At 54.6% G+C, this 26,255-nt stretch overlaps 1 protein-coding gene across 4 annotated transcripts in view; it reads left to right on the top strand.

Annotated features, from left to right (window-relative positions):
* PDGFRB (platelet derived growth factor receptor beta) overlaps positions 1-25,627 on the top strand; it is a 36,182-nt gene extending 10,555 nt beyond the window's left edge. For 3 of the 4 annotated variants that reach the window (XM_019734376.2, XM_019734375.2, XM_019734377.2), the window contains 22 exons: positions 5,425-5,470; positions 6,611-6,934; positions 7,419-7,685; positions 8,425-8,552; positions 8,670-8,838; positions 9,420-9,612; positions 10,321-10,436; positions 11,732-11,855; positions 12,292-12,503; positions 13,414-13,508; positions 14,395-14,527; positions 15,057-15,161; positions 15,554-15,664; positions 16,617-16,776; positions 17,824-17,984; positions 18,566-18,684; positions 18,959-19,081; positions 19,882-19,993; positions 20,445-20,544; positions 21,078-21,183; positions 22,061-22,293; positions 23,581-25,627. In XM_019734376.2, coding sequence (XP_019589935.1) covers positions 5,431-5,470; positions 6,611-6,934; positions 7,419-7,685; positions 8,425-8,552; positions 8,670-8,838; positions 9,420-9,612; positions 10,321-10,436; positions 11,732-11,855; positions 12,292-12,503; positions 13,414-13,508; positions 14,395-14,527; positions 15,057-15,161; positions 15,554-15,664; positions 16,617-16,776; positions 17,824-17,984; positions 18,566-18,684; positions 18,959-19,081; positions 19,882-19,993; positions 20,445-20,544; positions 21,078-21,183; positions 22,061-22,293; positions 23,581-23,764 — 3,315 coding nt within the window. In that variant the 5' untranslated portion in view covers positions 5,425-5,430 and the 3' untranslated portion in view covers positions 23,765-25,627. Of the gene's footprint in view, positions 1-5,424; positions 5,471-6,610; positions 6,935-7,418; positions 7,720-8,424; positions 8,553-8,669; positions 8,839-9,419; positions 9,613-10,320; positions 10,437-11,731; positions 11,856-12,291; positions 12,504-13,413; positions 13,509-14,394; positions 14,528-15,056; positions 15,162-15,553; positions 15,665-16,616; positions 16,777-17,823; positions 17,985-18,565; positions 18,685-18,958; positions 19,082-19,881; positions 19,994-20,444; positions 20,545-21,077; positions 21,184-22,060; positions 22,294-23,580 lie in introns of those variants that run through there. The other variant, XM_074313753.1, reaches the window with a different exon arrangement.
* The last annotated feature ends 628 nt before the right edge of the window (positions 25,628-26,255 follow it).

Raw genomic sequence — 26,255 nt, 5'->3', positions numbered from 1 at the left:
TGTGCTTTGGGCCAAGTTGCGCTCCCTCTCTGGCCTCAATGTGATCCTGAGATTTGTGGGGAGATTCACTGTGTCGGGGTAGAATGTTGGGAGCCGTCCCCAACAGATAGATGTGGGGTATAGGACTGAGGGGGACAGGTGGGAGCCCCACATCCCCAGCCTATTCCCAGGTTTCTACCTCCCATCTGTAATTGTCCCCTGCTCAATGGACCCTGCTCTCCTACCTGGCTCCCATGCTGCAAGATCATATCTACATCTCAGCCCACTTGGGATAAGGCCACAGAGGCCACACTCCCTACGACGTCCAGCCTCTGCCGCCATCACTGGCGTCCTCTCCCAGCTGCTGGCTCCAGATGCCTCTTGCCCCCACACACTGCTAGGCCTGGAGCCCGCTGCCTTCTCCCAGCTGACTCATGACATCCTGGCTAGGGCCCCTCCCCAGCACCCCACCCCCACTCCAGCATTCCAACTCCACACAGCTGCCTTCCAGAACAGTCCTGAGAGCCACAGCATGTTAGCCCTGGAAGTGGTTCTGGGACAGCTCTGCCCACCCCATGTATAGATGGGGAAACTGAGGCTCAGAGAGGCGCCGGAATGCACTAGCGGTGGGTGACAGAGCGAGACTAGAACCCATGTCCCCTTACTCCCAGGCAGGGATCTGTCTCCTGAAGTGTGTCCCGGGATCTGTGAAGTACCCCTAGTGTGGAGGAGACAAGACTAGCCTGCCAGTCAGGAGACCTGAGTCTGTGTCCCATTTCTGCCAGCAAATTAACAAGTCACTCCTCTGAGACTCAGTCTCCAATTCCTGCCTGGCTGGGACAGTGCAAGGAAAGTAACTTTGATGTAAAGGTCTATGTACAGCAGGGCAGGAGGTGGGGTGTCCTGAGGGGAGGGAGGGGGCAGCAGCTGTCATCTGAACCCTGGGGCCTTGAGCCACCAGACGCCATCTGAGGCAGGGCTGGAGGCGAGGGCTGCCCAGTCAGGTGAGCTTCAGCTCCCCACTGGCCACCGGAGCGCAGCTTGCCTAAGCCAAAATCCTGGGACCTGTCCCTGTCCTTCTCTAAGGCTCAGCTTCCTCATCTGTATAAGGGGCAGAGGAAGGGGGTTAGATCAGGTAGATGATCCCTGAGGGACATGGAGCTCTGACATTCCAAGACTAACCCCGAGACCCCATGGCCAGGCCTCCTCCTCCCTCTGGCATCTTGTTTATTCAGAGCATCCCTGGCTCAAGACCAAGACTGAGATCGAGATTAAGACCGAGATCGCCTGGCCCAGCACCCCACTCCCTTTGCAGCAGGGCTTCCTCCCACCCCCATCTTGCTGCTATTTCTGCCCAGCCTGTTCCCTGCCTCCAGACTGAGTGTCCCTCTACCCCCTCAGGTGCCCACAGCTCCTCCTCAGTGGCAGCTCTTAATCCTGTTCCTCCACCTCATTTTCATCTCAGAAAACGGCATTGTCCCCAGCATACACACACCAAGCCAGAAATAGGGGTGGGGCTCATTGATGATACTGCCCCCCAGATCAGCCCCCCAGCATCTGATCTCTAGGACCGGGCGTTCTCAGCTAGATCAACCTCAAACCCATCTTTTTCTGTCAGTCTCCACTGCCCTCTCCCCAGCTCAAACCAAGTAAACAGAGAAGTGGCAGCAGAGCGCTCTACCTCGGTTCAACCTCTGCTCTGTTCCTGGGCCATTTCCTCAAGTGTTCTCTGCCTCAGTTTTCCCATCTAAAATGGGAATGATTGTATCTACCTCACGGAGTTGGCTGATGAGCAAGTGAGTCAATACATGTCAAGCGGTTCGAATAGCACCTGGTGTAGCAAATGCACATCACACGCTGGCTTTGTGGCCTGTCTGTGACGCATACGGATGTGTGTTCAGGGGACTTTGGGTCCCTGTGTGCACATGCTGTGTGGGCATAACAGCTTTGTTTGTCCTGGGTACACGTGATTTGCCACACACATGTGCACCTCATATGGTCACGTGGAGAGCTCCCAGGCGGCAGTCTGCTGTGTGTACATGTGCTGGGCACAGTGAGAGCTGCGTCCATGTGTGTTTTGTGTGGGCATGCACATATTGAGTGCCTGCATGAGGGCCGGGCACACATATGGCCTCCTGCACATGGATGTGTTTCAGAGGAGTGTGTGAGCGAGCGCGTAGGCAGGAGTCTGTGCTGTGTGCGCACGTGCTAACCGTGTGCAGGCCCCCCTCCCTGGCCTGCCTGTGTCGTGGGAGCCTCAGGACCCCGAGGGAGGGAAGCTGTTGCCGGCGGATGTGGCCGAGATGGATTGGATTTATTTAGATTAAGGCGGTGGGAAAGGAGTGGAAACTTGTATGTGCTGGAAGGAGGGAAGGCTGGGGCTCTGAGAAAGACTCCCAAGGCACACGTGCACCCCTGGACTTGGCGTCCTCAGTCTGCTCTCCCAAGGAGGTACCTCTGATTTGCTGTGATGAGCTGAATAATTACCCCATCTTTGGACCTCTCTTCCCCTAACCTGGCCAAAATAGGAGGAATGAGGAGGGCTTCCTGGCACACAGTACTTTTCTCATGGGCAAAGGGGGAATCCCTGAGGGTGCCCTTACTTTCTGTTTCAGGGGCCCCCCCAAGTAGGAGAGTAGGCAGGTACAGGGGCGCCTGTTCCCTGACTGTGACACACACCTTGTCCCAGGTGGCTCCTCCTTGGAGCACAGCCCCACCCTTGAAGAAGGGAAGTTGTCACAAGCAAGCCCACCACCCCCAAATCAGCTGCGTGGGCCCCCGGCAGCATCTGGCAAGCCCAAAGAGATCCACAGGGCATTGGGTGGACAGCCGGGGGTGTCAGCAACTCATCCAAGATGGCCCAGGAGGTCATGCCTTGGTGCCCCGTCCACACTCTGGTCCTTCCCAGTCCTGTGGCCTGTTGTCCACACCACTCTTCCCCCGCTACGTCCTGGATTTCCATATCATCAGTTTATTTGTCTGAAAGTCACCGAAAAACTGAGAGAAACAACTTAATAAACTCCACACAGCAAGTCTGTGATGGAATGGTTGGGGAAATTCAATCCATGTAGAGATGGGTTATGGATTCTCCCATGACTCCAGCCTCAGGAATGCAGCCCCCTCCTTCTCATCAGCCTCCACCTCCCCAAACCACTCCAGCAGGAATAACAGTGACTAGAACCTTCTCCCGGCAGTTTCAGAACTGTAATGGCTCTTTGAGATATCCCATCCAAACCTTTGTTTCCCCTGCGTGGATGGGGAAACAAAGTCCCAGAAAGGGCTGGAGACTTACTCAGTCTCATGGTGGGTCTGAGGCCACTTGTGACCAGAGCCAAAAAGCTGATTTCATAAAGAGAGAAGCCAGTCCCAGATCCCTGAGGTCTCTATACTCTCCCTAGGGCATCGGCTACACTCTCCCTCAGCTCCTTTGCCCAGTCTATCCGCTTCCCATAGCCCGATTCTTTTTGCTGTGTGACTCGGCCATGATTCTGTCCATCTCTAGGCCTCTGCTACCTGTTCAAGAAGACCCAGCTGAGAGTCTCAGAGAGTCTAAGCCGCCCCCAGCCCAGCAGGGTCAGGGGCTGCTGTGGAGGTGAGGGGGGCAACCCACTGGGGCCCAGCCTTACTGAGCCAGGCCAGCCCCAGTGCTGTGACCTCCCATCTCCAGGCCAGCCGACCAAATTCCTCCTTTAGAATAATAAACAGTGTGGCCAGCCAGGGAGGCTGGGAGGGGAGGGGCAGGGAGGCTGAAATGACCCCCCTCCCCCCAGCATCGGCTGCTAATGATTTTCTTTGGCTGAGATCTCTGGCAGGAAAGGGGGAGTCAGAGGGGCACCCACCGAGGGTCAGATAGGCCTCTGTGGGGGTTCTTGGCTCCACCATGGCACTGTTTCCTCCTGAGGGAGGAAGCCTGGCATCCAGCTGGAGGGGCTGGGGCAGGAGGGGGCATCAGAAGGGCTGCATTTTCAGTCTAGAGCAATTGGGAGAGGGGAGAAATGAGGGGAATCTCAGGCAGGTTGGTCTGGAGGAATGGGGGGAAGGATGAGGAGAGCTTACTGGGATGCTGGGCAGAGCTTCGACTGGGGGCCCACAGGCTAGGAGCCTTGCCTCTGCCCCACCACTCATGTATGAATGCAGCGTTATAAGTGGTACACTCAGCATCATTCCATTTTTGAGAGCTGGAGACTGAGGCCACAGAGATAGTGATGGCACAGGAGGTAGCCCAGCTGGGGCTTAGACTCGGACCCCAGCCTTGGACTGGAAACTAAAAGGGGTGAGTGGGGGGTGCAGTGGGGTGACCTGGGTGTGGCCTGAGGAGCAGGCCAGGCTGGGCAGCCACTCAGGGAAGTCAGCAGATCCACAGCCCTGGCAGGCTCCTTGTTGCCTGGTCACATGGCTGCTTCCCACATTTCTTGCTCTGTGACTCCCACCCACTTCTGGTCTCCTTCCTGTCCATGCTTCATGCCGATCCCTGAAGCCTGGCTATTGGTAGTTCTTTGGAATCCTTGGATTGGGGACCACAAGCAGGGACAGAACAAACACTCACCCAATTCGGTCTGTCTTTCAGTGTCCCTGCTTCTATCTCTTTCCGCCTCCATCACTGTTTCCTCTCTCTCCATCTCTCTCTGTCTTTGTCTCTCATTACCTCTATCAGTTCACATCTCTCTGTCTCTCTCTCAGACAAGCTCTGCTGTGTGACCTCAGGCAAACTTCCTGTCAGAGCCTTAATTTCCCCATCTGGACATTTGGGGGTGAGGGTAGGGGGCTTGGATTTAGTAGTCTCCAAGGACATTCCAAGGCTTGCTGTGAGGTGGGGCCTCCCCTGGGCCTATCTTCTGGCCCCTCTTCCCTGGGCCTCCCTGTGCAGCTCAGGGCTGAGTAAAGGGGGTCAGGCGTGGGGGTGCCCCCCACATTCCATAGCCCTGACTCCCCCGCTTCCCTTCCCACAGCCGCCTCCACTTCCTGTTGTGCCTGTGGAGCTGTGGGAGTTCTCTGCGTTCTGGCTTACCCCCGCCTTCTCCCCCAGGCCTTTCATCACACTTTCCAAATATTTGTCCTGGCAGATAAGAGCCTGGTATTGGAACTGTCACCCGGAGGACAGGCTGTTAGAGTTGGTGGGCCCCTGGACACCATCCAGCCTGTTCCCCGCCCCCCCACTATATATATAGAGAAACTAAGGCCCAGAGAGAAGGGGGCTCAGTCACCAGAGAGAGAGAGACAGAGTCAAAGCAGGGTCCAGGTTCCTTGAGGCTGAACCCAGTGCAGGGGGAGGGGACCTGTGGGCACGAGGCCCTCTCGGCTATGGGACATGAGGAGTCTTTGACTTCAGCCCCACGGATACGGAGGCTGGGGGGCTGGGGTTCACAATGCAGGACCCAGGTGTGAAGATGGGTCCTGGTACTGCCTCTGCCCGCCCTGGGCCCTGACCCCTGTTTAACTCTGCAGGACACCATGCTGCTTCAGAGTACCATGCCAGCTCCTGTGCTCAAAGGTACGTATACTGGGGCAGAGGGAGGGGTCCCGAGGAGCCACTAAGCAGGACCCTGGAGCCGGCAGGGGTGGTGCATGCTAGCACCAGAGTCTGGGAGCACTGCTGTGCTCGTGAGCTTCAATTTCCCACCTTTCCAGTGGGTCTCAGCCGAGGCCCCTTCCACTGCCCCGCCCTCAGCTCACAAACCTCAGTGGATCCCCTGCTTGTTCAGAGCCATCAGCTCAGATCCTTTGCTTGTCCCTTCCCACCTCATGCCCCCTCACCAGCTGTCCCCACCCCATTCACTAACAGTCACACCATCCTCCCCTTTCTTCTCAGCACTCGCTGGTATCAGTCTGGCCAGGTCTGCTTCCGGTCTGGGCCTCCCCTCCTCTGCCTGGACCCCTCATTGGCTGTGAGCTCCCAAGTTCTGGCTGGGCTTCTCACGGCACACCCTTCCCTCACTCCTGCCCGTTACAAGTACTTGACTCTCTAGGGGCTGGTCAGCTGCTAGGCAATCAATGGTCACTGGCAATCAGTGACCAGGCAAGAGCTTACCTGAGGATGACTGGCTGTGAGCACCTACTGGGCCGGGGGATGTGGTTCATAGAATCCTTCCCCAGGGGATGACAGCAGGGGAAGGGGAATCGCTTGACAATCCCCCAACTCCAGTCCCCTTGAGCCCCAGGGGCTTCGGCACCTCTCCTATCCCAGTCTGCCCCGCTCTCAGCTACTTTGCCCCACCCTCCCCAAGCAGGGCTAACTTTGGGCTTTGGGAGGAACCTGGGTAGCTGGGACAGCTGTCGGGAAGAGGCTCAGAATGTGACCTGGGAAATAATGCAGGAACTGGAGGCTGGGAATTGCTTCCCGAGGATTTCCTGATGCCTTTGTAAGAACATGCCCACAGCCTGAATGCTGCACTGCTAATGGGCTCCAATGCTGGGGGTCGAAAGGCACTGAGATCAGAGGGCCAGGAGGGCAGAAGGAGTCCCTGGGGACCAGGCACGGAGCAAGCAGGCCTCAGCACCACGGGTTCCAATCTGTGTTTGGATTAGGGAGGTGTGTCCTTCAAGGGCTGTGTGTATGTGGCCGCCCTCAGGGTGGCTCTGGGGAGAGGTGTGGAGCTCTGTGCCCTAACGTCTGCTGCCTCCTCTCCCAAAGGCCAGGTCCTGCTGCTGCCCCTACTGTGGTTGCTGGGACCACAGGTCTCCCGCGGTCTGGTCATCACACCCCCAGGGCCAGAGCTTGTCCTCAATGTCTCCAGCACCTTTGTTCTGACCTGCTCGGGTCCAGCTCCGGTGGTGTGGAAACGGATGTCCAAGCAGCCCCCGCAAGAAATGACCGAGACCCAGGAAGGCAATTTCTCCAGCATGCTGACGCTGACCAATGTCACTGGACTAGACACCGGAGAATACTTTTGTGCCTACAATGACTCTCATGGGCTGGAGGATGGTGAGCAAAAACGGCTGTACATCTTTGTGCCAGGTAAGGCCCCTGACCTGTGTGTTCACTCCCTTACTCCTCTTCCCAGCGGCAGGCATCAGGGGAAGCTCAGAGAGTGCTTTAGTGACATCATGAAATACAGCCTGCTTAGACATGCAAACGAATCATGGAATCCCGCCTGGCTCAGTCCAGGAGTATGTTCATTCCCACCCCTTGGTCTGAATATCTATCTGCTCCTGGCCAGCCCACCCCATTCCTGGCTCCCAAGAACTCTGCATTCTCTTCCCCATTTTGTAAGCTCCAGGTACCAGCTGCCTGTCAATGTGTGGCTTATCTTTTTTCCTACCCTGGTGCTGTCCACATCAAATGTTAAAGTGAGATGGGACCTTTGAGAGCATCATTATTCTGTCATGGGAAGACTGAGGGCCAGAAAGGGGAGGAGGCCTATTCCAGGTCACACAGAATTCAGGGGAGAGCCAGAAACCCAGCTCCCCCTGACTCTCATTCTTGCCTCCACCTTTGGCAGATCCCACCATGGGCTTCCTCCCTGTTTTCCCTGAGGAAGTATTCATCTTTCTCACGGAAGTAACCGAGATCACAATTCCATGCCGAGTGACGGATCCACAACTGGTAGTGACACTGCATGAAAAGAAAGTGGATGTCCCATTGCCCATCCCCTATGACCACCAACGTGGCTTCTCTGGGACCTTTGAGGACAAGACTTATGTCTGTAAAACCACCATCGGGGACAGGGAAGTGGATTCTGAAGCCTACTATGTCTACAGCCTCCAGGGTGAGCCCCCTTTCTGGCCTGGTGATCAGCAGAGGCAAGTATGGCCCTTTGCAGAAGTGTAGCCCTTTCCCATTTACAAAGTGTGCAACTCTATTTTTCACTGGATTCTCATCATTACAGCCTTGGAAGGCAGGTCCTGTCTCCCCATTTTACAGATGAGGAAACTGAGGCTCAGAAAGAGGCTAGAGTTTGCCTAAGGTCACGGGATGAGTTAGTGGCAGAGCTGGGCTGTCTACCATGGTGGGCAAAGACACAGGCTCTGGGGCCAGCTAGGTTTGCATCCCAGTTCTGCTACTTTCCACCTGAGCGACTGTACAAGGCACACAATCGCTCTGAGCCTGCTTCTTCTGCTGTAAAATGGGAATAATGACTGCCTACCTCATGGGATTATTGTGGAGATTAAATAAAACAGAAGACGGAGGGTATCTGGTACAGAGTTATGCTCAAAAAATTTCCCCTGTACTTAGATGCACAGAGAGTACTCTGACTTCCAGACTTCCGGCCCTTCTGGAATGTCAGCTCCATGAAGACAGAAATTTTGTCTGTTGTATTTACTGCTAATGCCCCTGTGCCTAGAGTAGTACTTGGCACAGAGTAGCTACTTAATAGATATTTGTTGAATAAATGAATCTTCCACACCAGTCATCCCTTCCCTCTCTGGACACTGACCCCAACCTCAAGTTGAAGTGTTGGTAGCGGTGGTGACTTCCGCAGCCCTAAGCCAGTCTCTCTCCACCAGCGTCGTCCATCAACATCACAATGAATGCCGTGCAGACTGTGGTCCGTCAGGGTGAGAATATCACCATCACATGCATTGTGACTGGGAACGAAGTGGTCAACTTTGAGTGGACATATCCCCGCAAGGAGGTAACGCTGGGCCAGGGGTTGGAGGAAGGGCCAGGCAGGGATGTATATCTTGAGCTGCGGCCTGACTTCTTGGGCCCTTCCTGATTTGGTGGGCTTGCCCCCTACCTGTCTCTACAGAGTGGGCGGCTAGTGGAGCCAGTGACTGACTTTGATACGCCCTCCTACATACGCTCCATTCTGCACATCCCCAGTGTCGAGCTGGGCGACTCAGGGACCTACGTCTGCAATGTATCAGAGAGTGTCTACGACCATCGGGATGAAAAGGCCATCAATGTCACTGTGGTTGGTGCGTGTCTTGGGCTCAGCCCCAATCCTCATTCTGAGCTGGATCCACACCCTGTCACAGCCCTGGGATACTGTCAGCCATATTTCAATCCAGCTCTAGCCTAGCCACAGTGCCAACCAAAGCTCCATTTCCATGATAAACCCAAACCAAAACGCAGTGTCAACCCTAAATCCAACCCAATTACCACCTAGACTTTCCACCTAGCCAGAACCCAGGCCCCAACCCAATTTCTAATCGCAGCCTTCCTCCCAGGCCCAGGCAGGCCCATCCCCAAATTCAGCAAGGCTGCAACTCATCTCTGCCACAATCCTGGGCCAGAACATGTCCAGTGAGAACTACAGCTCCAGTCCAACCTCAAATCCGGCCCCCAGACCAGTATCAGCCCCAAATTCTGCTCGGTTCCATTCCTAGTCCCAACTTCACTGCCAGTTTCAGTTGTTCCTAAAGCTTGAAGCTCTGCCCCTGGAGGCTGGGCTTCTTTGGCATTCACCTGATGCCTCGCCCCCAGAAGCCCCGCCCCTGGGAGGGACTGTCCTATTGGTGGACGGGCATGGCCCCGCCCTGACACCTGCCCCTTTCAGAGAGCGGCTACGTGCGTTTGCTGGAGGAGCTGGACGCTGTACAATTCGCAGAGCTGCACCGAAGCCGGACACTGCAGGTGGTGTTCGAGGCCTACCCACCGCCCACTGTCCTGTGGTTCAAGGACAACCGCACCCTCGGTGATTCCAGTGCCGGCGAGATCGCCCTGTCCACCCGCAATGTATCTGAGACTCGGTGAGCAGCTGCCTGTCACTCCATTCTTGAAGTTATTATCTGCAGCCGCCCGGCAGCCCACAGCCTTCAGCTACTGGACAAACCTAGGCCCACCTTTCCTGAGAGCCTACTATGTGCCAGGCACCCTGCCAGGTGTCATGCCAGGCCCTGGCGATGCTGCCGAGAATAGCACACACAGTTCCATGCCTCCTCCAGTTTCCTGTCGAGGAGGGAAAACACACTGCTCAACCACCCAGATATTTAGTTGTCTTTGTGATTGGTGGAGCCAGCAGGAGGCAGCAGAGGAGAACAAGGTGGGATGATTGGGGAAGAGCGTGCCAGGCCGGCCACTGCCACCTATACATGGGTGGTAGCCCTGAGGCTGGAGAACAGCAGACTGACCTGAGGAGCCTTATGGCAGAATAAAGCAGTGTCAGGCCTTCTTGAAGGAGAAGCGATGTGGAGGAGGAGGGAAACGGTGCTATCCCTTCAACCCGCCCCCATCGCTCTTCACCCTCCCTTTTGGCTCAGTGGAGCAGCCTATGGGTGGGGATTCAGGAGACTAATCCTATGGGTGTGAATCCTGGCTCTGCTACTGACACCTGTGTGATTTTGGCAAGCCCCTTCCCTTCCCTGGGGCTTTTCCCGGCTGTACAAGGAGGGTGGGGTGGGCCGAAAGAGTTCTTCCAGCTCTGACAGCTGGGTCTCCTGGCCTGGCCTGCTCCCCAGGTACGTGTCAGAACTGACACTGGTGCGGGTGAAGGTGGCTGAGGCTGGTCACTACACAATGCGAGCCTTCCACGAGGATGCTGAGGCCCAGCTCTCCTTCCAGCTGCAAATCAATGGTGAGGAGTCCTCCACCCTGCTTACTTTCCCCTGTCCTCCTACCCCCATTTCCTCTCCCTTCCTGCACTGTTCACCCCCCTACAGGAGGAACAAGAGAGGGAGCCCAGGACTCAGGAGACTGGGCTCCAACACTGACCCTCTGCTGTGTGCATACTGCCTCTCTGGGCCTCAGTTTCCCCAGCGAGACAAGTTGGCCATTGGGCTAGACTGGTGTTTCCAAAACCTTAGGCATTCATGGGCCAATGCCATGATTTTTCCTTCTCACATACCACTTATACTAATTAAATAGATATTTACTTAGCAACTACAATATGCCAGGCTGTTCAAGGCTCTTGAAGCTCTGCGTTTGTGCTGCTTGCATCCTAGTGGGGGAAGACAAACACTCAATGGTAGGGATTAAACCCCCTAGTACATTATGAATGTAGAAGCTTAGAAGGTAACAAGTGCTGTGGAAGAAAAAAAAAAATGCTGGGTGGGGAAGATTGACAGTTCCGGGGGCAGTGAGGGTTACATGTTTAAATAGCAGTGATTGGGGGTTGGCCTCACTGAGATGACAGTTGTGTAAAGACTTGAAGAAGGTGAGAGCATTAGTCAAGTGGCTATTTGGGGAAAGGGCATACCGGGCAGCGCAAAGACAGGAGCAACAGCGAAAGGCCTGAGTGTGTGGAGCAGAGAGATGGGAGATGAGGTCAGAACTGAGATGAGGCAGTTAGGGGATGGGGGGTGGGCAGATCCTGAGGGTCCTCATGGGCACTTGTATGGATGTGGGCTTTTACTGTGACTGACAGGAAGGGCCATCGCAGGGTTTTGAGCAGAGGAATGACATAATAGTGACTTAATGTTTTGTCAATGGACTTTCTAAAAATAAATGTATTTTGAAAGAGAATTTAACCTCTCAATTGTAGATGGAAAAATCAGTGTCACATGTCTTATATATAAAGCAATCACCAAAATAAACTCTGAGACAACGAAACAATGCTATTGGATTCTAGCTCCATGCTCTTGCCTTCCCAGGGCTCTGGTCCGGAGGCCTGCTCTCTCTTTGTTGAAAGGGCAGAGTAGCAAGTCTCAGGGAGGTGTGAACGACAGACTAGCACCCTACTGAGGCTTTCCCTTTGAAGTACCCAGAAGGGGAATCCGCCAGTTTTCACACTGTGATTCCTGGCATTTAAGGTTCACCTGAAGTCTGCAGCTCCCCTCCCCGCAGGGGAGACTTGCCAGGTCCTCCCTGAGGGCCTTTCTCCAGGTCTATTCTGACCTCCCCACCTCCTGGCCCCACACCTTCTCCATGCAGTGCCTGTCCGTGTGCTGGAGCTCAGTGAGAGCCACCCTGCCAATGGGGAGCAGACAGTCCGCTGTCGAGGTCGGGGCATGCCCCAGCCGCACCTCACATGGTCTACCTGCAGTGACCTCAAAAGGTGAGCAAAACCCTTGCCTCAGTCTCCCAGGATACTCCCAGTTGGCTGGAAAGACCCATTGAAGGTCATCTAGTCCAGCCTCTTCCTCTAGGCACATTGTTTCAGGCTAGAGCCACATCTTTGAAGATGTGGTTCTTGGAGATAATCTGCATGGTTTAAATTGCCTCTTTTTCTTATCTTGACTCTAAGGGTCAGACAAAGGGAGTGGACTTTGCGAACCAGGTTTCTCAATTCTTGTGTAGGAGCGCCCCCTGCTGGTCAGTTGAGGGACCACAGGAGGAGCCCGCTCAGTGCCAGCAGGAGGTGGGAAGTAGCAGAGATGAGACTCTGCTGGCCCTCTTTCACCACAACCCTGTGGCGCTGCCTGCATTGGCCTCAGTTTCTCTGCCTGCAGAAGGCAGGGATTGGAAGCTGATCTGGCTGGCTCTCCCGGCAGGTGTCCCCGCGAACTGCCTCCCAAGCTGTTGGGGAACAATTCTGAGGAGGAGAACCGGCTGGAGACGAACGTGACGTACTGGGCGGAGGAGCAGGAGTTTGAGGTGGTGAGCACGTTGCGCCTGCGCCACGTGGATCAGCCCCTGTCGGTGCGCTGCACTCTGCGCAACCTGCTGGGCTATGACGTGCAGGAGGTCACCTTGGTGCCACAGTGTGAGTCTTCTAGTCTCAAGCGGCCCCTGATGACCCCTCACCCCCACCTCGAGCCTGCCATACCTGTGACTGCCTGTGCACACACAGCAGGCCAGAGTCGGCATGGCACGTGCACTCGAGAGCATTGTGAAACCCACCAGAGCATGTCCCTACGCCCTTCCACAACACCGTGTTGGCGCACGTGTACATCCCCCAGTATATGTCTATAAACCATGGCTGACTAGGAATAAATAGCACTATCTCCTTACGCCTAGTGTACGTACTCTATGTGTACGCCCTAAGCCATGCACATGAGCATGCCTGATCCTTGAACATGCGTACCAACCCTCCAAATGTAGATGTGCAAACCATGTAACAAAGAATGCACAATCCCCAGATACATGTGTAAAGCTAGTGTATGTACAAGCATGTATGCAAGCATTTATGATGCCTGTCTATGTGTGCAAATCCACAAGTGTATGTCTGTATGCATGTACATGTGGGTGCATCATCTCCATACAAGTGTGCAAACAATACATGTATAATTCCTGTGCATGTGTGCCAACTAGCATAGTTGCATGTATGTAAGCATGGAGAGGAGAGGTGAGCCACAGCCTAGCTGCTAGGAGCTTGCATACAATCTGGAGCTATGGCAGACAGACCGGACTGACCTCTGCAAGGGCTGAAGGGATATGGAGGCCAATAGTGATTTGAGCTGGGGGTAGTTACTGAGGGGCATGGGGTATTTATGGGAGAGGCTGAAGGTGTGGCCCAGAGGGAGAGGCTGAGGGTCTGTGGCGGGGTGGGGGCTGCGCTTCTTTCCCCTGGCAGGATGGGCAGAGAAGGATTTGTGGTACCAGAGGTGGCATGAGGGAAGAGCAGCTGCCAAGCGCCCTATGGACTTATGGCCATCTCTTATCTCTGCCTCCAGCCCTGCCCTTCAAGGTGGTGATAATCTCAGCTATCCTGGCCTTGGTGGTCCTCACGATCATCTCCCTCATCATCCTCATCATGCTCTGGCAGAAGGTAAGCCCACCTGCACCTAATGGGTATAGACTAGCACACCATTGTTTTGCGTGGATTCCTCCCACTACTGTCCTTGAATCCTGCAGGATCTGGCCATGTCTGGGGCCCAGCATGGAGCTCAGGTGTAAAATGATAGAGCGACACTGGATGTTTGAGCTTCCTCTATCCCCAGCAGCCTGGGCCAACAAGGAACTGGTCTAGGCCATCGGGGGTTCCCTGAGTCTGCTGTCCCCCTGTCCAGATCCTGCTCAGACATCATTCCTCCCCATCCCAGCCACAGGGCATGGGACCTTGGATTCTTCCAACTTTCAACCACAGAGACTCCAGGATTCTACTGAGCTGCATTCTAATCCTGTTCCTCTGTCATTTCCATGTTCTTTTCTGAGATGTCATCATTCTGTGCTTCCAACATTTTAAGATTCCTGCCTTAGGATTGCAGTACCCTACAGTCTATCTTTCTAAGATTCCAATCCTGTGATTCCTCATCCAACGGTTTCAACATCCTAAGGTTACATCTTTTGGAGATTTCTGCTGTGACTGACCCAGCATGGGGAGGAGCTGTACACATCAGGCAGAGTGCCCCTGCCTTGTGTCACTTTCCGGGGCTGCTTGCTCCTCTACTTCCATCTGAGGAGCAGCTGAGGCTCTGGAAGAAGCTGGTGAGGAGGTTCTGATGAACTGGACCCTCAGTTGTCACCTGCTCCTCAGCCACTCCCTATCTGGGGCCCCTTGGCATCTGTTCCCACTGAGCTAATGAAGGCCTTGGCTCTATTGATAATTTGCTGTGTGACTTCAGCTATGTCCCTGCCCCTCTCTGGGCCTCTGAGTCTCCTGCCTCAAGGTCTAGACCTCCTCTAACAACCCATCCCTGGTCTCGGTCCTGCAGAAGCCCCGCTATGAGATCCGATGGAAGGTGATTGAATCTGTGAGCTCCGATGGCCATGAGTACATCTATGTGGACCCTATGCAGCTGCCCTATGACTCTACCTGGGAGCTGCCGCGGGACCAGCTTGTGCTTGGTCAGTCCAAGGAAGCCTCATGTGACAGTGTGGGGACTTGAGGCGATGGGAAGACTATCTGAGGTCCAGACCAGACTTGCCATGACTAGCTTTGAGACCTAGGGCCGATATCTTGCCTTCACTGGCCCTCAGTCTCCCCCTCTGTACAATGGGGACAAGATGATCCTTAGGGACTGTCCAGCATTGAGGTCCTATGATCCCATGACTGTGTGAGATGGGACCCCTTTGTGTCGAGAGAGGAACTATTAATTAAGGTCAGGCTTAGTCTAGCTGGGAAGCTGAGGGGTGCAGAGGAGCTGTGCTCTCCTCTGGGGAGGGAGGAAGGCTTCCAGGGATTAAGATGGGCCAGAAAGCAGGTTGGACTTAGATGAGACACCAGGAAAACCCATGAAGCACTGTGATTTTAGGAGCCTCCTTGGGGGGAAACACCTCAAGTCCAGGGTGGTTGAAGGGTGTCTAGGTTGACCTCAGAGAGGGTGGGCTGCAGCTTCCTGGTGGGCCAGGTGGTGAGGAATCATGTCTACCCCAGGACGCACCCTTGGTTCCGGGGCCTTTGGGCAGGTGGTGGAGGCTACAGCTCACGGCCTGAGCCATTCTCAGGCCACAATGAAAGTGGCCGTCAAGATGCTGAAATGTGAGTCATGGGAGTAGCCCCCTCCCACCTCTCCCCTGCCCCCTGCCCACACATTCAGGTATCCCTAGAGCAGGCCAGGCCTGATTCACATTTCCCGAGCATGAGAAGTATAGTCACACTGCAGCCAGTGCCACTCCTGATTCTGCTTTGGAAGTGGGGCATCCTCACCCTGCCCCCATCTCTGGCAGCCTCCTCTCACTCACCCTCACCTCCTTCTCCCTACGGCCTTCCTCCCATCCTCTTTCCCCTCCCCCTGCATGTGGGTTCTTACCACCCTTCGCCACCTGGGTCTTACAGCACAGACTGGGGCAGAAGAGCCAGAATAGGGTTCAGTGGGGCCTCCATGGGGCCTCAGTGATGGGATCAGGCCTGAGGCCCCTTCTCTCCCTTAGCCACAGCCCGAAGCAGTGAGAAGCAAGCTCTTATGTCGGAGCTGAAGATCATGAGTCACCTTGGGCCCCACCTGAACGTGGTCAACCTGCTGGGGGCCTGCACCAAAGGAGGTACCAACCTATTTGCCCAGAGGATTCTAGGAAATGCCAGTGGCTAGGGCCTGGCCCCTCCCCACCCTCTCCTCAGTCCAGCGACAGCAAGACGCTCCAGCTGGAGTATCTGTGCTCATCCTGTCCAGCACACTTCAGAGCCAGATGGCGATGGGATTTTAGAAACGCATAGAATCACAGCGCCGCCAAAGCCAAAGGACTCCGCACGTCACATTTTAATAACTGTAATAAATGATAGCTCATGCAACACTGAGATCAGTTATATCCCCGCCATTGGAGACCACCAGCCTGCTAACTGGGGTCTGTCTTCACTGAGATCATAGAATAAAGTCTCTCTGGCCAAGTGTGTTTATTTGAAGCTCCAATTGCAAGTTAGGCCACAAAAAAATGTCATTGCCAAATTCAGCTGCTTATTGTGAGGTTTGGGATTTTCCACAGTATTGTGCAACCAAAACAAAATACAGAAGTACGTTGCATACATAGGTCAATTTATGTCTACAATGATCACCCATTTCACAATTTTTGTTTTCATTAGTATGTTCAAACTCCCACTGATTGACCTTAAGTAAATGTACTGTATTTGAATTTAAACAGTAACCTGATAATAAATAGTTGCCTCTATTTACTTTATATACTGGGCTCCAAAACAAGCTTTAGTTTGAAAACCTATCGATAACAGCTAACACTGTGTGCTTGCTATGTACCAGGCACTGAGCTGAGCTGACAAAGGCATTATCCCATGAACACTCATGACAGCTATTTGAGGTGGGTAATATTATTAGCCCCATTTAACAGATGGAGAAAGTAAGGCTCATGGTCACAGAGGCAGGAAAAGAACCCAGGTTTGCCTGATGCCAAAGCCTCTTCGCTGTCATACCAAGCTGCTTCTCATGGCCCTGCTAGGAAGCCTGAAGCCTCCCTAGGGACTGTCTCTGAGCCTGTCCCTCCACAGGGCCCATCTACATCATCACTGAGTACTGCCGCTATGGTGACCTGGTGGACTACCTACACCGCAACAAGCACACCTTCCTGCAGCACTGCTCCAACAAAGGCCGCCGGCCCAGTGCTGAGCTCTACAGCAACGCCCTGCCCGTCGGGCTCCCCCTGCCCAGGTACCGGCATGGAGGCAGGGGTCTGAATTTTGGGGAACCCTGAGGAACACCTGCTCAGTCTGTCTTCATCGAGGACAGGAAGCTGACACCAAGGCGGGTAGTCACTCTTGGAACCAGGACTGTTTCAGAAGTTAGTCCCCAGACCCTGGGTTCGGCCACCCCACAGAAGTACATGACAATAATGGTGATAATAATGGTGGGATCGGCTGCCACCTACTGACTATATGCAGTGTGCCAGGCCCTGTGCTAAGCACTCTGCAGATGTGACCCCTTGACTCTTCACAAGGTCCCTGTGTCCTGATACCATCCTCGCCTTCCACAGTGAGTGCTGGAGGCTCTCCAGGCCTGACTCCATGCTCTATTCCTCACTGCAGCTACTACCCCCTCTGCACACCAGTCTCTCTAGTACCCTGAGGTCAACACAACTCCTTTCTCCTTTTCCAAAAATAACATCTTAGTTCTTTTGCTGATTACAAGAGGAATATGTATTTATTTCAGAGACAAGAGTAACTTCAAAAAAGCATTAAGAGACAGTAAATCTTATCCCTATCCTCCCCAACATTTTGATCGCTTTCCTTCCATTTTTTTTGTCCCCTTAGAGACATGCGTATATCGTCCCACAGCTCTCTGGGGAGCTGAGGCTGCAGGCAGAGGCATTAGGGCAATTCATTGCCCCTCTGGGTTGTGGCCAGGCACTCGCGGGGCCTCATGGCTGGATGGTGCTGCAGAGGCCACAGAAAGGTGCCTTGGTACACACCTTTCTTGTAACCCTTGTCCTGGGGTGATGTAATTGCCCATGGGCCTGAGTTCTCTGAGGACACACCCTGGGTCTTATGTCATCTTGGCAGCCGAGGGCCCAGCTCAGGGCCCAACAGGTTGGTCATTCACATGACAGTGACAGATTGGAGGAGGGTGAGTGAGTGAGAGAGAGAAGAAATACATGACTGACAGAGCCTTGCAAGCCCCAGGGGTGAGCAGAGGAGCGGGATGGGGAAGGAAAGGGGAAGCCTGTGGCCTCTCCTTTTGTGACACTCCTCTCATCCTCAGCCACATATCCCTGCCTGGGGAGAGTGACGGTGGCTACATGGACATGAGCAAGGACGAGTCAGTGGACTACGTGCCCATGCTGGACATGAAAGGAGACCTCAAATATGCCGACATCGAGTCCTCCAACTACATGGCTCCTTACGATAACTACGTCCCCTCTGGTGGGTACACAGTGTCCTCACACCTGCATGGCCCTCACACCTGTGCCATGATGCATTCTTTTCAAAGCCTTTCACACTCCCTTGGCAACAGCCTTGGGAGGAAGGTAGCCTTGTGCCCATTTCATAGATGCAGAAACTGAGGGTAGCCACCTGCCCAAAGCTGCTGTGTGGTGGAGCCCCAATACGAACCCTTGTTTCTGGGTCCAGGGGTGTGCACACAGCCCACAGGGAGGGGAAGCAGTAGGGTGCGGGAGTGGGGTTCCTAGCCTCCTAGGCCTTGGGGAAGAGTGGTCTGGCTAGAGCAGCCCCAGGCTGATGTAGTGTCCCTGGAAAGTCCACAGGCCAGGCTGAGCAAAGGGCTCAGCCCAGGGCTAACACTGAAAGGTTTTCTGGCCAGTGAAAGCTCTGGTAAAGTAGGAGAGGTTTGTGTTAGATATTCGGAAATTATTTTTCTCTTGGAAGAAACTTAGAGGATCAGTAGCCCCCTGTCTCAGACATTTAGCCTCCACAAGCCAAAGAGCAGAGGTTCTGTGGGCCTTGGGGAAACACAAGATGGTGGGTGACCTTCTGCTCTCCCCTAGCTCCCGAGAGGACCTGTCGGGCGACTTTGATCAACGAGTCCCCGGTGCTTAGCTACACGGATCTTGTGGGCTTCAGCTACCAGGTGGCCAATGGCATGGAGTTCCTGGCCTCCAAGAATGTACGTGTAGTCACAGTAGGCAGATCAAGGTCATGGGGAGGTGGGTCACCCAGCCAGTCAGGGTCCTCCAAGTACGCAGCCCCACACGGTAGCTACGTCCTGTCTGGTGGGTGAGGACAGCAAATGCCCTCCCACCACATGACTGCTCTCACCTGTGTGGCCCTTCACACCTGGACAGTGAAGAATTTTGCCCAAAGCACTTGACATGGAGGGTCTTGCCCCACAATTGCCCCCAAGGCCTCAGCTCCCATTGCCCCCTCCCCTCCCGGCCCAGTGTGTCCACCGAGACCTGGCAGCCAGGAATGTACTCATCTGTGAGGGAAAGCTGGTCAAGATATGTGACTTCGGCCTGGCTCGTGACATCATGCGGGACTCGAACTATATCTCCAAGGGCAGTGTGAGTACCTTTCCCGCCCCCGTATGCTGCTGACCCTCCTGGTCAGCAGGCTTCAGCTTGTAGGAGATCAGGACAGGGCTCCTTGTGGTCTGACCTGCAGTGACAAGCTCTGCGTGCCTAGCTGTGTGCAGGGACAGGAAGGGAGCCAGCAGCTGTGCACGGGGTGGGAAGGGGCAGACCTGCTGAGGGTGGGGGTGGGCTGGGGACTCAGCTTTGATGGTCATGGTAGGGGCCAAGGAACCCGCTATAATAGGACCTGGGGAGCAGGCCCAGTGTGTTGTCCCAGTGGTGGCAGGGGGCAGAGGAAAAAGCCTAGGTGACAAGCTAAGACAGATGAATGGGTGACAGGCAGTATTTGGTCTAAATATGACCATCCTGCCTCCCACTCAAGTCCCCATTCTTTACATGGGGACAGTGAGCCCCAGAGCTGGCGGGCTGCTAGGCCACACAGAGATCTAAGGCAGCTAGGATGAGAGCTGGGTGGCACATTGGCATGTCCCTGGCTCCCACTTTCCTCTGCCAACTCAGCCAGCGACCTCTCCCAGACTCAGGAAGGGAAGGCTGTTTTGTGAAGAACCTCAGACCCTGGGGCTACCATGTCCCCAGCTTGTGGGAGAAGAAACTTGGCCTCCTGGTCCTCAGGCCAGCACTGGGATGGGCGTGGGAAGCAGAGATGGGCCCTTGGGCACTAGGGGGTGAGAAGGACTTGGGGGTGGGAACCGCGAGGCTTCCTCCCCCCACCCAGGTGCAGAGCAGGGCTCAGCCTCTCCTTGCACTCAGGACATCCTGCCCTCCCGCAGACCTTCCTGCCTCTGAAGTGGATGGCCCCTGAGAGCATCTTTAACAGTCTCTACACCACCCTGAGCGACGTTTGGTCCTTCGGGATCCTACTCTGGGAGATCTTCACCCTGGGTAAATCTTCCTGCTTCCCACAGCCCTCAGCGGCATGGCATGGCCTCCACCCTGACCGCGTACACTTCCAGCCCGGTGGGGTCATGAACAGACTCTGGGGTTGGGGCTCTGGTTCAAGTCACAGCTCTGCTGCTTTCTCACTGCTGTGTGACCTTGGCAAGTCTCTTGCCCTCTCTGGGTCTCTACCTCTCCATCTGAGTATCAAGGGGTTTGGACAGTGACATCAAAAAGCCTGCTTGGCTCTGGTAAGCTCTGGAAGTTTGATTCTGGGGAGGGTTGCAATCTGTCCAGAGCCCTGAAAGAGCCCACATTTCCCAATTCCAAGGCCACTGCCTCCTCACCCATGCCAGGGCTGGAGTACCTCTCCCTGTTTCCATAGAAGAGGGTTCCTACCACTTTTTCAACACCCCTAAGCCTGCGTATCTCTTCTCTTGTTTTTGCTCCCGGACAGGTGGCACCCCTTACCCAGAGCTGCCCATGAACGAGCAGTTCTACAATGCCATCAAGCGGGGTTACCGCATGGCCCAGCCTGCCCATGCCTCCGACGAGATGTGAGTGGCACAATAGATGTCCAACTTTACCAGCCTAAGCCAAAAATAGATTTATTAGTTCAGAGACCTAGAAAACTCTAGGTATAGCTGGATCTAGGTGTATGGATGGTGTCATCAGCAATCTCTCCTTCTACCCCTGGGCTCTGCTTTCCTTTATGCCAGCCTCATATTCAGGCTGGCACTACTCAATGGCTACGTTCTAACTGGCACCATAGTGCCAGCAAAAGGCCTGGAGCTGACCGTCATGGTTTCAGCTGGGGTCACATGCCCATCCAGAACCAGGCGCTGAGCTGAGGGAATTAAAATTCCTACCTGCCAGACCTGCGTCGTGTGCTTCCCAAACCAAACTGTGGTCAGCCCCAGGGAACCACTGAACTGGGGGCAAAGGGAGGGCTTCCCAAGGGAGTATCCAGATGTGATCATGGGAAAACGACACCTAGCTGCCTTCCCTCCCCAAGTCCTTTCGTTGCTCACTTTGTTCTGGAGTGGCAGCCCCCTGCCCCTTGTACCTGACCCGCTGTACCTCTCCCCAGCTACGAGATCATGCAGAAGTGCTGGGAGGAGAAGTTTGAGATTCGGCCCCCCTTCTCCCAGCTGGTGCTGCTTCTCGAGAGACTGTTGGGCGAGGGTTACAAAAAGGTATGTTGAGGCGGGGTGGGGGTGGGAAATGGAGAGTTCTGGTCCAGAAGTCAGACACTCGGTACAAGGCTCTGTGTGACATGCTGGTACTTGGGGGACCACCCGTTACCCTCTCTGGATCTCAGTTTCCCTGCTGGTGCTAGTAAGGAAGGGAGAGGCTAGAGCTATGAGTGTAGTTTATTTTAGCAGCACAGAGAGTTTTGAAATAAAATCCCACGTGGAAGCTGATTGGTTTAATGGGGTGAAGGGAGCCTACAGTCCCCTTCATCCTGCACCCCTCCTCATACTTTTGCACCCGCACCAAATCTTGGGTCTCTTCAGAAGTTTGAACTTCCCCAGGTTAGATGACCACTAAGGACCTGATCACTTGGGCCCCAGCCAGGCTCAGACAAGGCAGATGAAGCCAGCAGCGCCTGAAAGCCCTCCTGCCCACAGTGGGAACTAGAGGGAGGGGGAGGCCCGTCTCCTAGGCCCATTCCTAACCCCCCTCTCAGCCCAGGTCTGGTTATGGCTCAGGGACCAGTCGTGAGTTGGAATAGAGTTGTCACCATTCAGTAGCTAGGGAAACTGAGGTCCCACTGAAGAAGATTGAGGCAGGATGAGAGCCTGTACCTTTCTAGTCCGAAGGGGGCAAATGTTAGCGTCTTGGGTGCCGGTCCGCTGACTGCCCCTTCCCTGGGTGGCCCTAAGCTCACCATGTCTTGTGAGATGCCAGGTGGGAGGGCAGCTCAGCTGTGTGGGCCATTGTCCTTCCTCTCTGAGCACCAGGTGCCAGCATACGAGGGACGGGCTCAGAAGCTAACTGTTGGAGGATCCCTAACGGCTTTTCTGATCTGACCTTCCCTGTTTCTCGGGTTCGCCCTGCCCCTTGGAGCAGAAGTACCAGCAAGTGGATGAGGAGTTTCTGAGGAGTGACCACCCAGCCGTCCTTCGGTCCCAAGCCCGCTTGCCTGGCTTCCATGGCCTCCGATCCCCTCTGGACACCAGCTCGGTTCTCTACACGGCAGTGCAGCCCAACGAGGGTGACAACGACTATATCATCCCCCTGCCCGACCCCAAACCTGAGGTTGCTGATGAGGGCCCACTGGAGGGTTCCCCCAGCCTTGCCAGGTAGCCCCTGTGGTCCAGGACACGCAGTAGTTAGTATACAGAGTGTGTGTATGAGTGCGTGTGCATCCCCATAGCATCAGGCTTTGCTTAGAAGTTACCTAGGCCGAGCACTTCTTCCTGCCACTGAACAGGAGAATGGAACTCATTTGACCTTTGATGCCCTCAGGTGGAAAGGGCAGGCTGATGAGAGGGAATGTGCTGAGACTTAATCTGCAATGTAGCTGTTTCCCTCAAAGGAGCCCCCACAGGCCCTCTGCTCTCTCCCCTCTCTGGGTCCTCTCCCAGCACTAAGAAGAGGAAGAAAACCTAAGTAGCACCCCCAGCACCCCACGGGTTACTCTGGGTCGTCAGCCCCAGGCCTGTGGTCTGTCCTTCAGCACCATGCCCTCAGGGCCCCAGGGAGCCGGCCAAGATATAGGAAGCAGAGGTGCCTACAAGAGCTCAGGCCAGAACTCAGCCTGGGAAGGAGATTTGTACTTTTCTTTGCCTTGGGATGTGAAGTTACAGTGTGGGGAGGGCTTTGGTGGAAGGCCTAGCTTTGCCTAGACTTGATGTTCAGGCAGAGTACCCTCCTTTAACTGGAAAGAAGGACTCCCCATAAGGCCACACCCACTCCCCAAAACAAGACCCACCCTATGGTGGAGTGGCAGGAGCCTCATCTAGGTTCCAACTCCGGCTCTGCTGTGAGACACACCTTCTCTCTCTGTGCATGCTAGGAGCACACACAGGACTTTAAAGCCCCCCCCCCCCAAAAAAAAAAAAACCCTCCCCACCCTGTTTACGCAGCTAATATTCCAAGGCTCCATGTAGAGTGTGCAGAGGAATTAAGCTCAGGGTTCAAACAACTTAGGGTGTGAAAGCTGGCCGTGTTTTGTGCCCTCAAACAAGTTGCTTCCCTTGTCTGAACCACAGTTTCCTCATCTGTAAAACAACAACAATAAGTACAGTTTGGAGGTTGTTGTGAGGATTAAATGAGATAGTATATACCTTCAGGGGTGCAGGAGGTGGAGACATTGATGGGTGAGGAATAAGTGTGGGAGCCCCTGGATCCGCTGTGGAGTCCCAGCTCCTATACCTATCCACTGAGTGATGCAGAACTATATAACCTCTCTGAGCTGCAGTTTCTCACTGTGCCTGCCTTGCATCGTCTTTGTGAAGATTCAATGAGCTGAGGTGTGTAAGGTGCATGCATGGCACAAGGTTAGACACATGGAAAGCTCTTGATTAATGCTGTGATTTTACCATGGTTCCCTCCTAGCCGCTCATGCACTTACCTTCTCCCTCTAGCTCCACCCTGAATGAAGTCAACACCTCCTCTACCATCTCCTGTGACAGCCCCCTGGACCCCCAAGAAGAACCAGAGCCAGAACCCCAGCCTGAGCCCCAGGTGGAGCTGGAGCCAGAGCCGGAGTGGCCGCAGGATTCAAGCTGTCCCGGGCCCCGGGCTGAGGTGGAGGACAGCTTCCTGTAGGGGGCTGGCCCCCACCCTGCCCCGCCTGAACCGACGCTCCCCTTGATCTCTCAATACCCTGCACCTCCTGGCCTGTCCCGGCCCGGCCTCCCATCAGCCAGGCTGCTCCTGTCAGCTGTCCCCTTTTGGAAAGCTTTGGCTCCCAAACCAATGTTGCATCCCAAAGCCTGGGGCTAGCTCAGAAGGCGGGAGAACTGCAGGAGCGATGACCAACCCTCTGCCTCTGGGAAGGCCATGTGACTCTGAGCTGGGGTTCTCCCAAAGGACTCAGCTTCTCCGTATGTAAGATGGGAAAGTTGGGCTTGGTGCCTCATAGCCTGGGATTCTCTCCCTGGCTGACAGGTGAGGAGGTGGGAATCCCTGGGGAGATTCTCAAGGTTCATGAGGTGGTCAGTGAACTTTTTTCTGTTCAGCCAGCTACCCCTCAAGGAGCTGCAGCTTTCTTCTCCCACTTTTATCCGCCCAAAGGGAAGGGGAGGGCCCCTGGCATCCCTGGCTCCTGGCTGAGCTGGGGCCTGGCCTTGGACAGTGTTGCCTCATCCAGAAGCCACCTCCCCTTGATGCCAGTCTTCACTTTCCCAGGCCCGAGCTGGTCTGGGGCCATCCATGCTTAATTAATGCTGGGGCTAAGCCAAGTCCAGGACGTTCTGGCCTGTAGTCCCTGCCCCAGGCACTAGGGGCACACTTCCCCATAAAAAGTGCCCATGTCTGTGTCTTCCTGGTCCCACGTGTCCTGGGGTCTTTTTCTTCATCACTGCCAGTCTTACTCCACCCACCAGAGCCTCCAGGGCCAGACGGACCCAAGTCTATGATGTGTTGACATGACTGCACAAAGTATCCACACGTGTGGACCAGTGTGTGGCCCTTACGTGCATTGGACTCTCTGAGAGAGCTTGCAGGAATTCCTCGCCCTCTCTGGGCCTGTTTTCCCTGTTGAAATATGAGCAGGTTGGACTCATTGACTTCTGGTGCCTGCCAGCCAGGGGTTCCACATTTGCCCAGATGAAATAAAGCCAAATCCCCCAAACCTCCATCCTGAGGGTCAGCTGGATGGAGGTACCAGATCACATATTGCACTCGAGGCATTCAGGAACTGTGGCCCTTCCCTAGGCCCCTGGTAAGTCCCAAAAGGCCAGCTGCCCAGGCCTTGACTTGGAGTGATAGCTAGTGTCCTGAAAAGCCCCAAGCAGCTGCCCCAAGGACGTAAGATCACAGGACCCCTTTCAGCACCCACAATGACCTCTGGAGCTATCCTGGGCCAAAGAGGCAGGGAGAGCAAATCAGACCACCTGATGCAGCCCCCCACTCTAGCACCTGCCGTCCAGGTCTGTGCCGAAGTCTAATGGACAGCGAGGGCCCCTAGGGGGCCCTGGAAAGCACAAGAAGCCTTGGATGGGGAACCTGAGAAAGGGGTACAAGAGGTGGGTACTCTAAGGATTGCCTCTCACCTGCCAGCTGCCCCATTCCTGAGGCAATGCCCCTGGGGTAGGGCTTTGTCACTGTCACGGCCCATTCACCTCACTGCCAGCTGCACCCAAGTCCAGTGGGCACTGAAGTGCCAGGGGAGTGAGGGCTATGGCCAAGACCACTGGCAGGGGGCATGCTGGGAAGGGGAGGAGGGAAGGTCACCCCCTTGGGCACCACCTCCCTGCGCTGGGGCCCCCCGAGCCTGGCTGAGGAGAGGGAGTGGGTTCTCATTACGGTACCAAAGATGTAATCACCTAGGTTTACAATTATTTTTAGGACTCACATTAACTCACATTTATACAACAGAAATGCTATTTTGTATGCCAACAAAATTTCCTATCTGTGTACTTTTTTTAAGGGAAAGATTTTAATATTAAACCTGGTGCTTCTCACTCACAGACTTTGTGGTCTCTTGCGGGTTTGGGTCCCTGTGTCTGGGAGGTGGCAGGAGTGGAGTAGGGCCAATGGGGCTCACCCCAGCCTTAGGGTTCCCACACAGCTCCCTTCAGCTCGGAGTCTGGTTTCCCTTGGTAAGATGGGGATCTTCACACACACACCCCCACCCACCCCACCCCTTGCTACCATGTTTCCCTGCAAATCAGACTTAGCCGGACCATCAGTTCTAATGTGTGTTTTGGAGCAAAAATTATTATAAGACCCGGTTTTATTTTACTACAATATAAAACCAGGTCTTTAAAATATAATATAATATAATATAATATAATATAATATAATATAATATAATATAATACCGGGTCTTATATTAATTTTTGCTCCAAAAGACGCATTAGAGCTGACTGTCCGGCTAGGTCTTATTTTTGGGGAAACACAGCAGTAGCTGGGTGACCAGGACACTGGGCTTTGGTTTTCCAAGTTGGGAAATGAGAAGGTTCTTCTGGCTTTGCAGGCCTTGCCCCGGGTTGGGCAGGACTGTTCACAGGCTCATGTGAACGAGCCTGAGGCCCTCCTGCTGCCCCCACCCCACCCTACCATGTGCTTTGGCTTTGGCTATTGAGCTGGACTC

The sequence above is a fragment of the Rhinolophus sinicus genome, linkage group LG10, assembly GCF_036562045.2.
Source record: "Rhinolophus sinicus isolate RSC01 linkage group LG10, ASM3656204v1, whole genome shotgun sequence".
Lineage (NCBI taxonomy): Eukaryota > Metazoa > Chordata > Mammalia > Chiroptera > Rhinolophidae > Rhinolophus > Rhinolophus sinicus.
The sequence above is the reverse complement of the archived record's forward strand: the minus strand, read 5'-3'. Positions and strand labels throughout refer to the sequence as shown.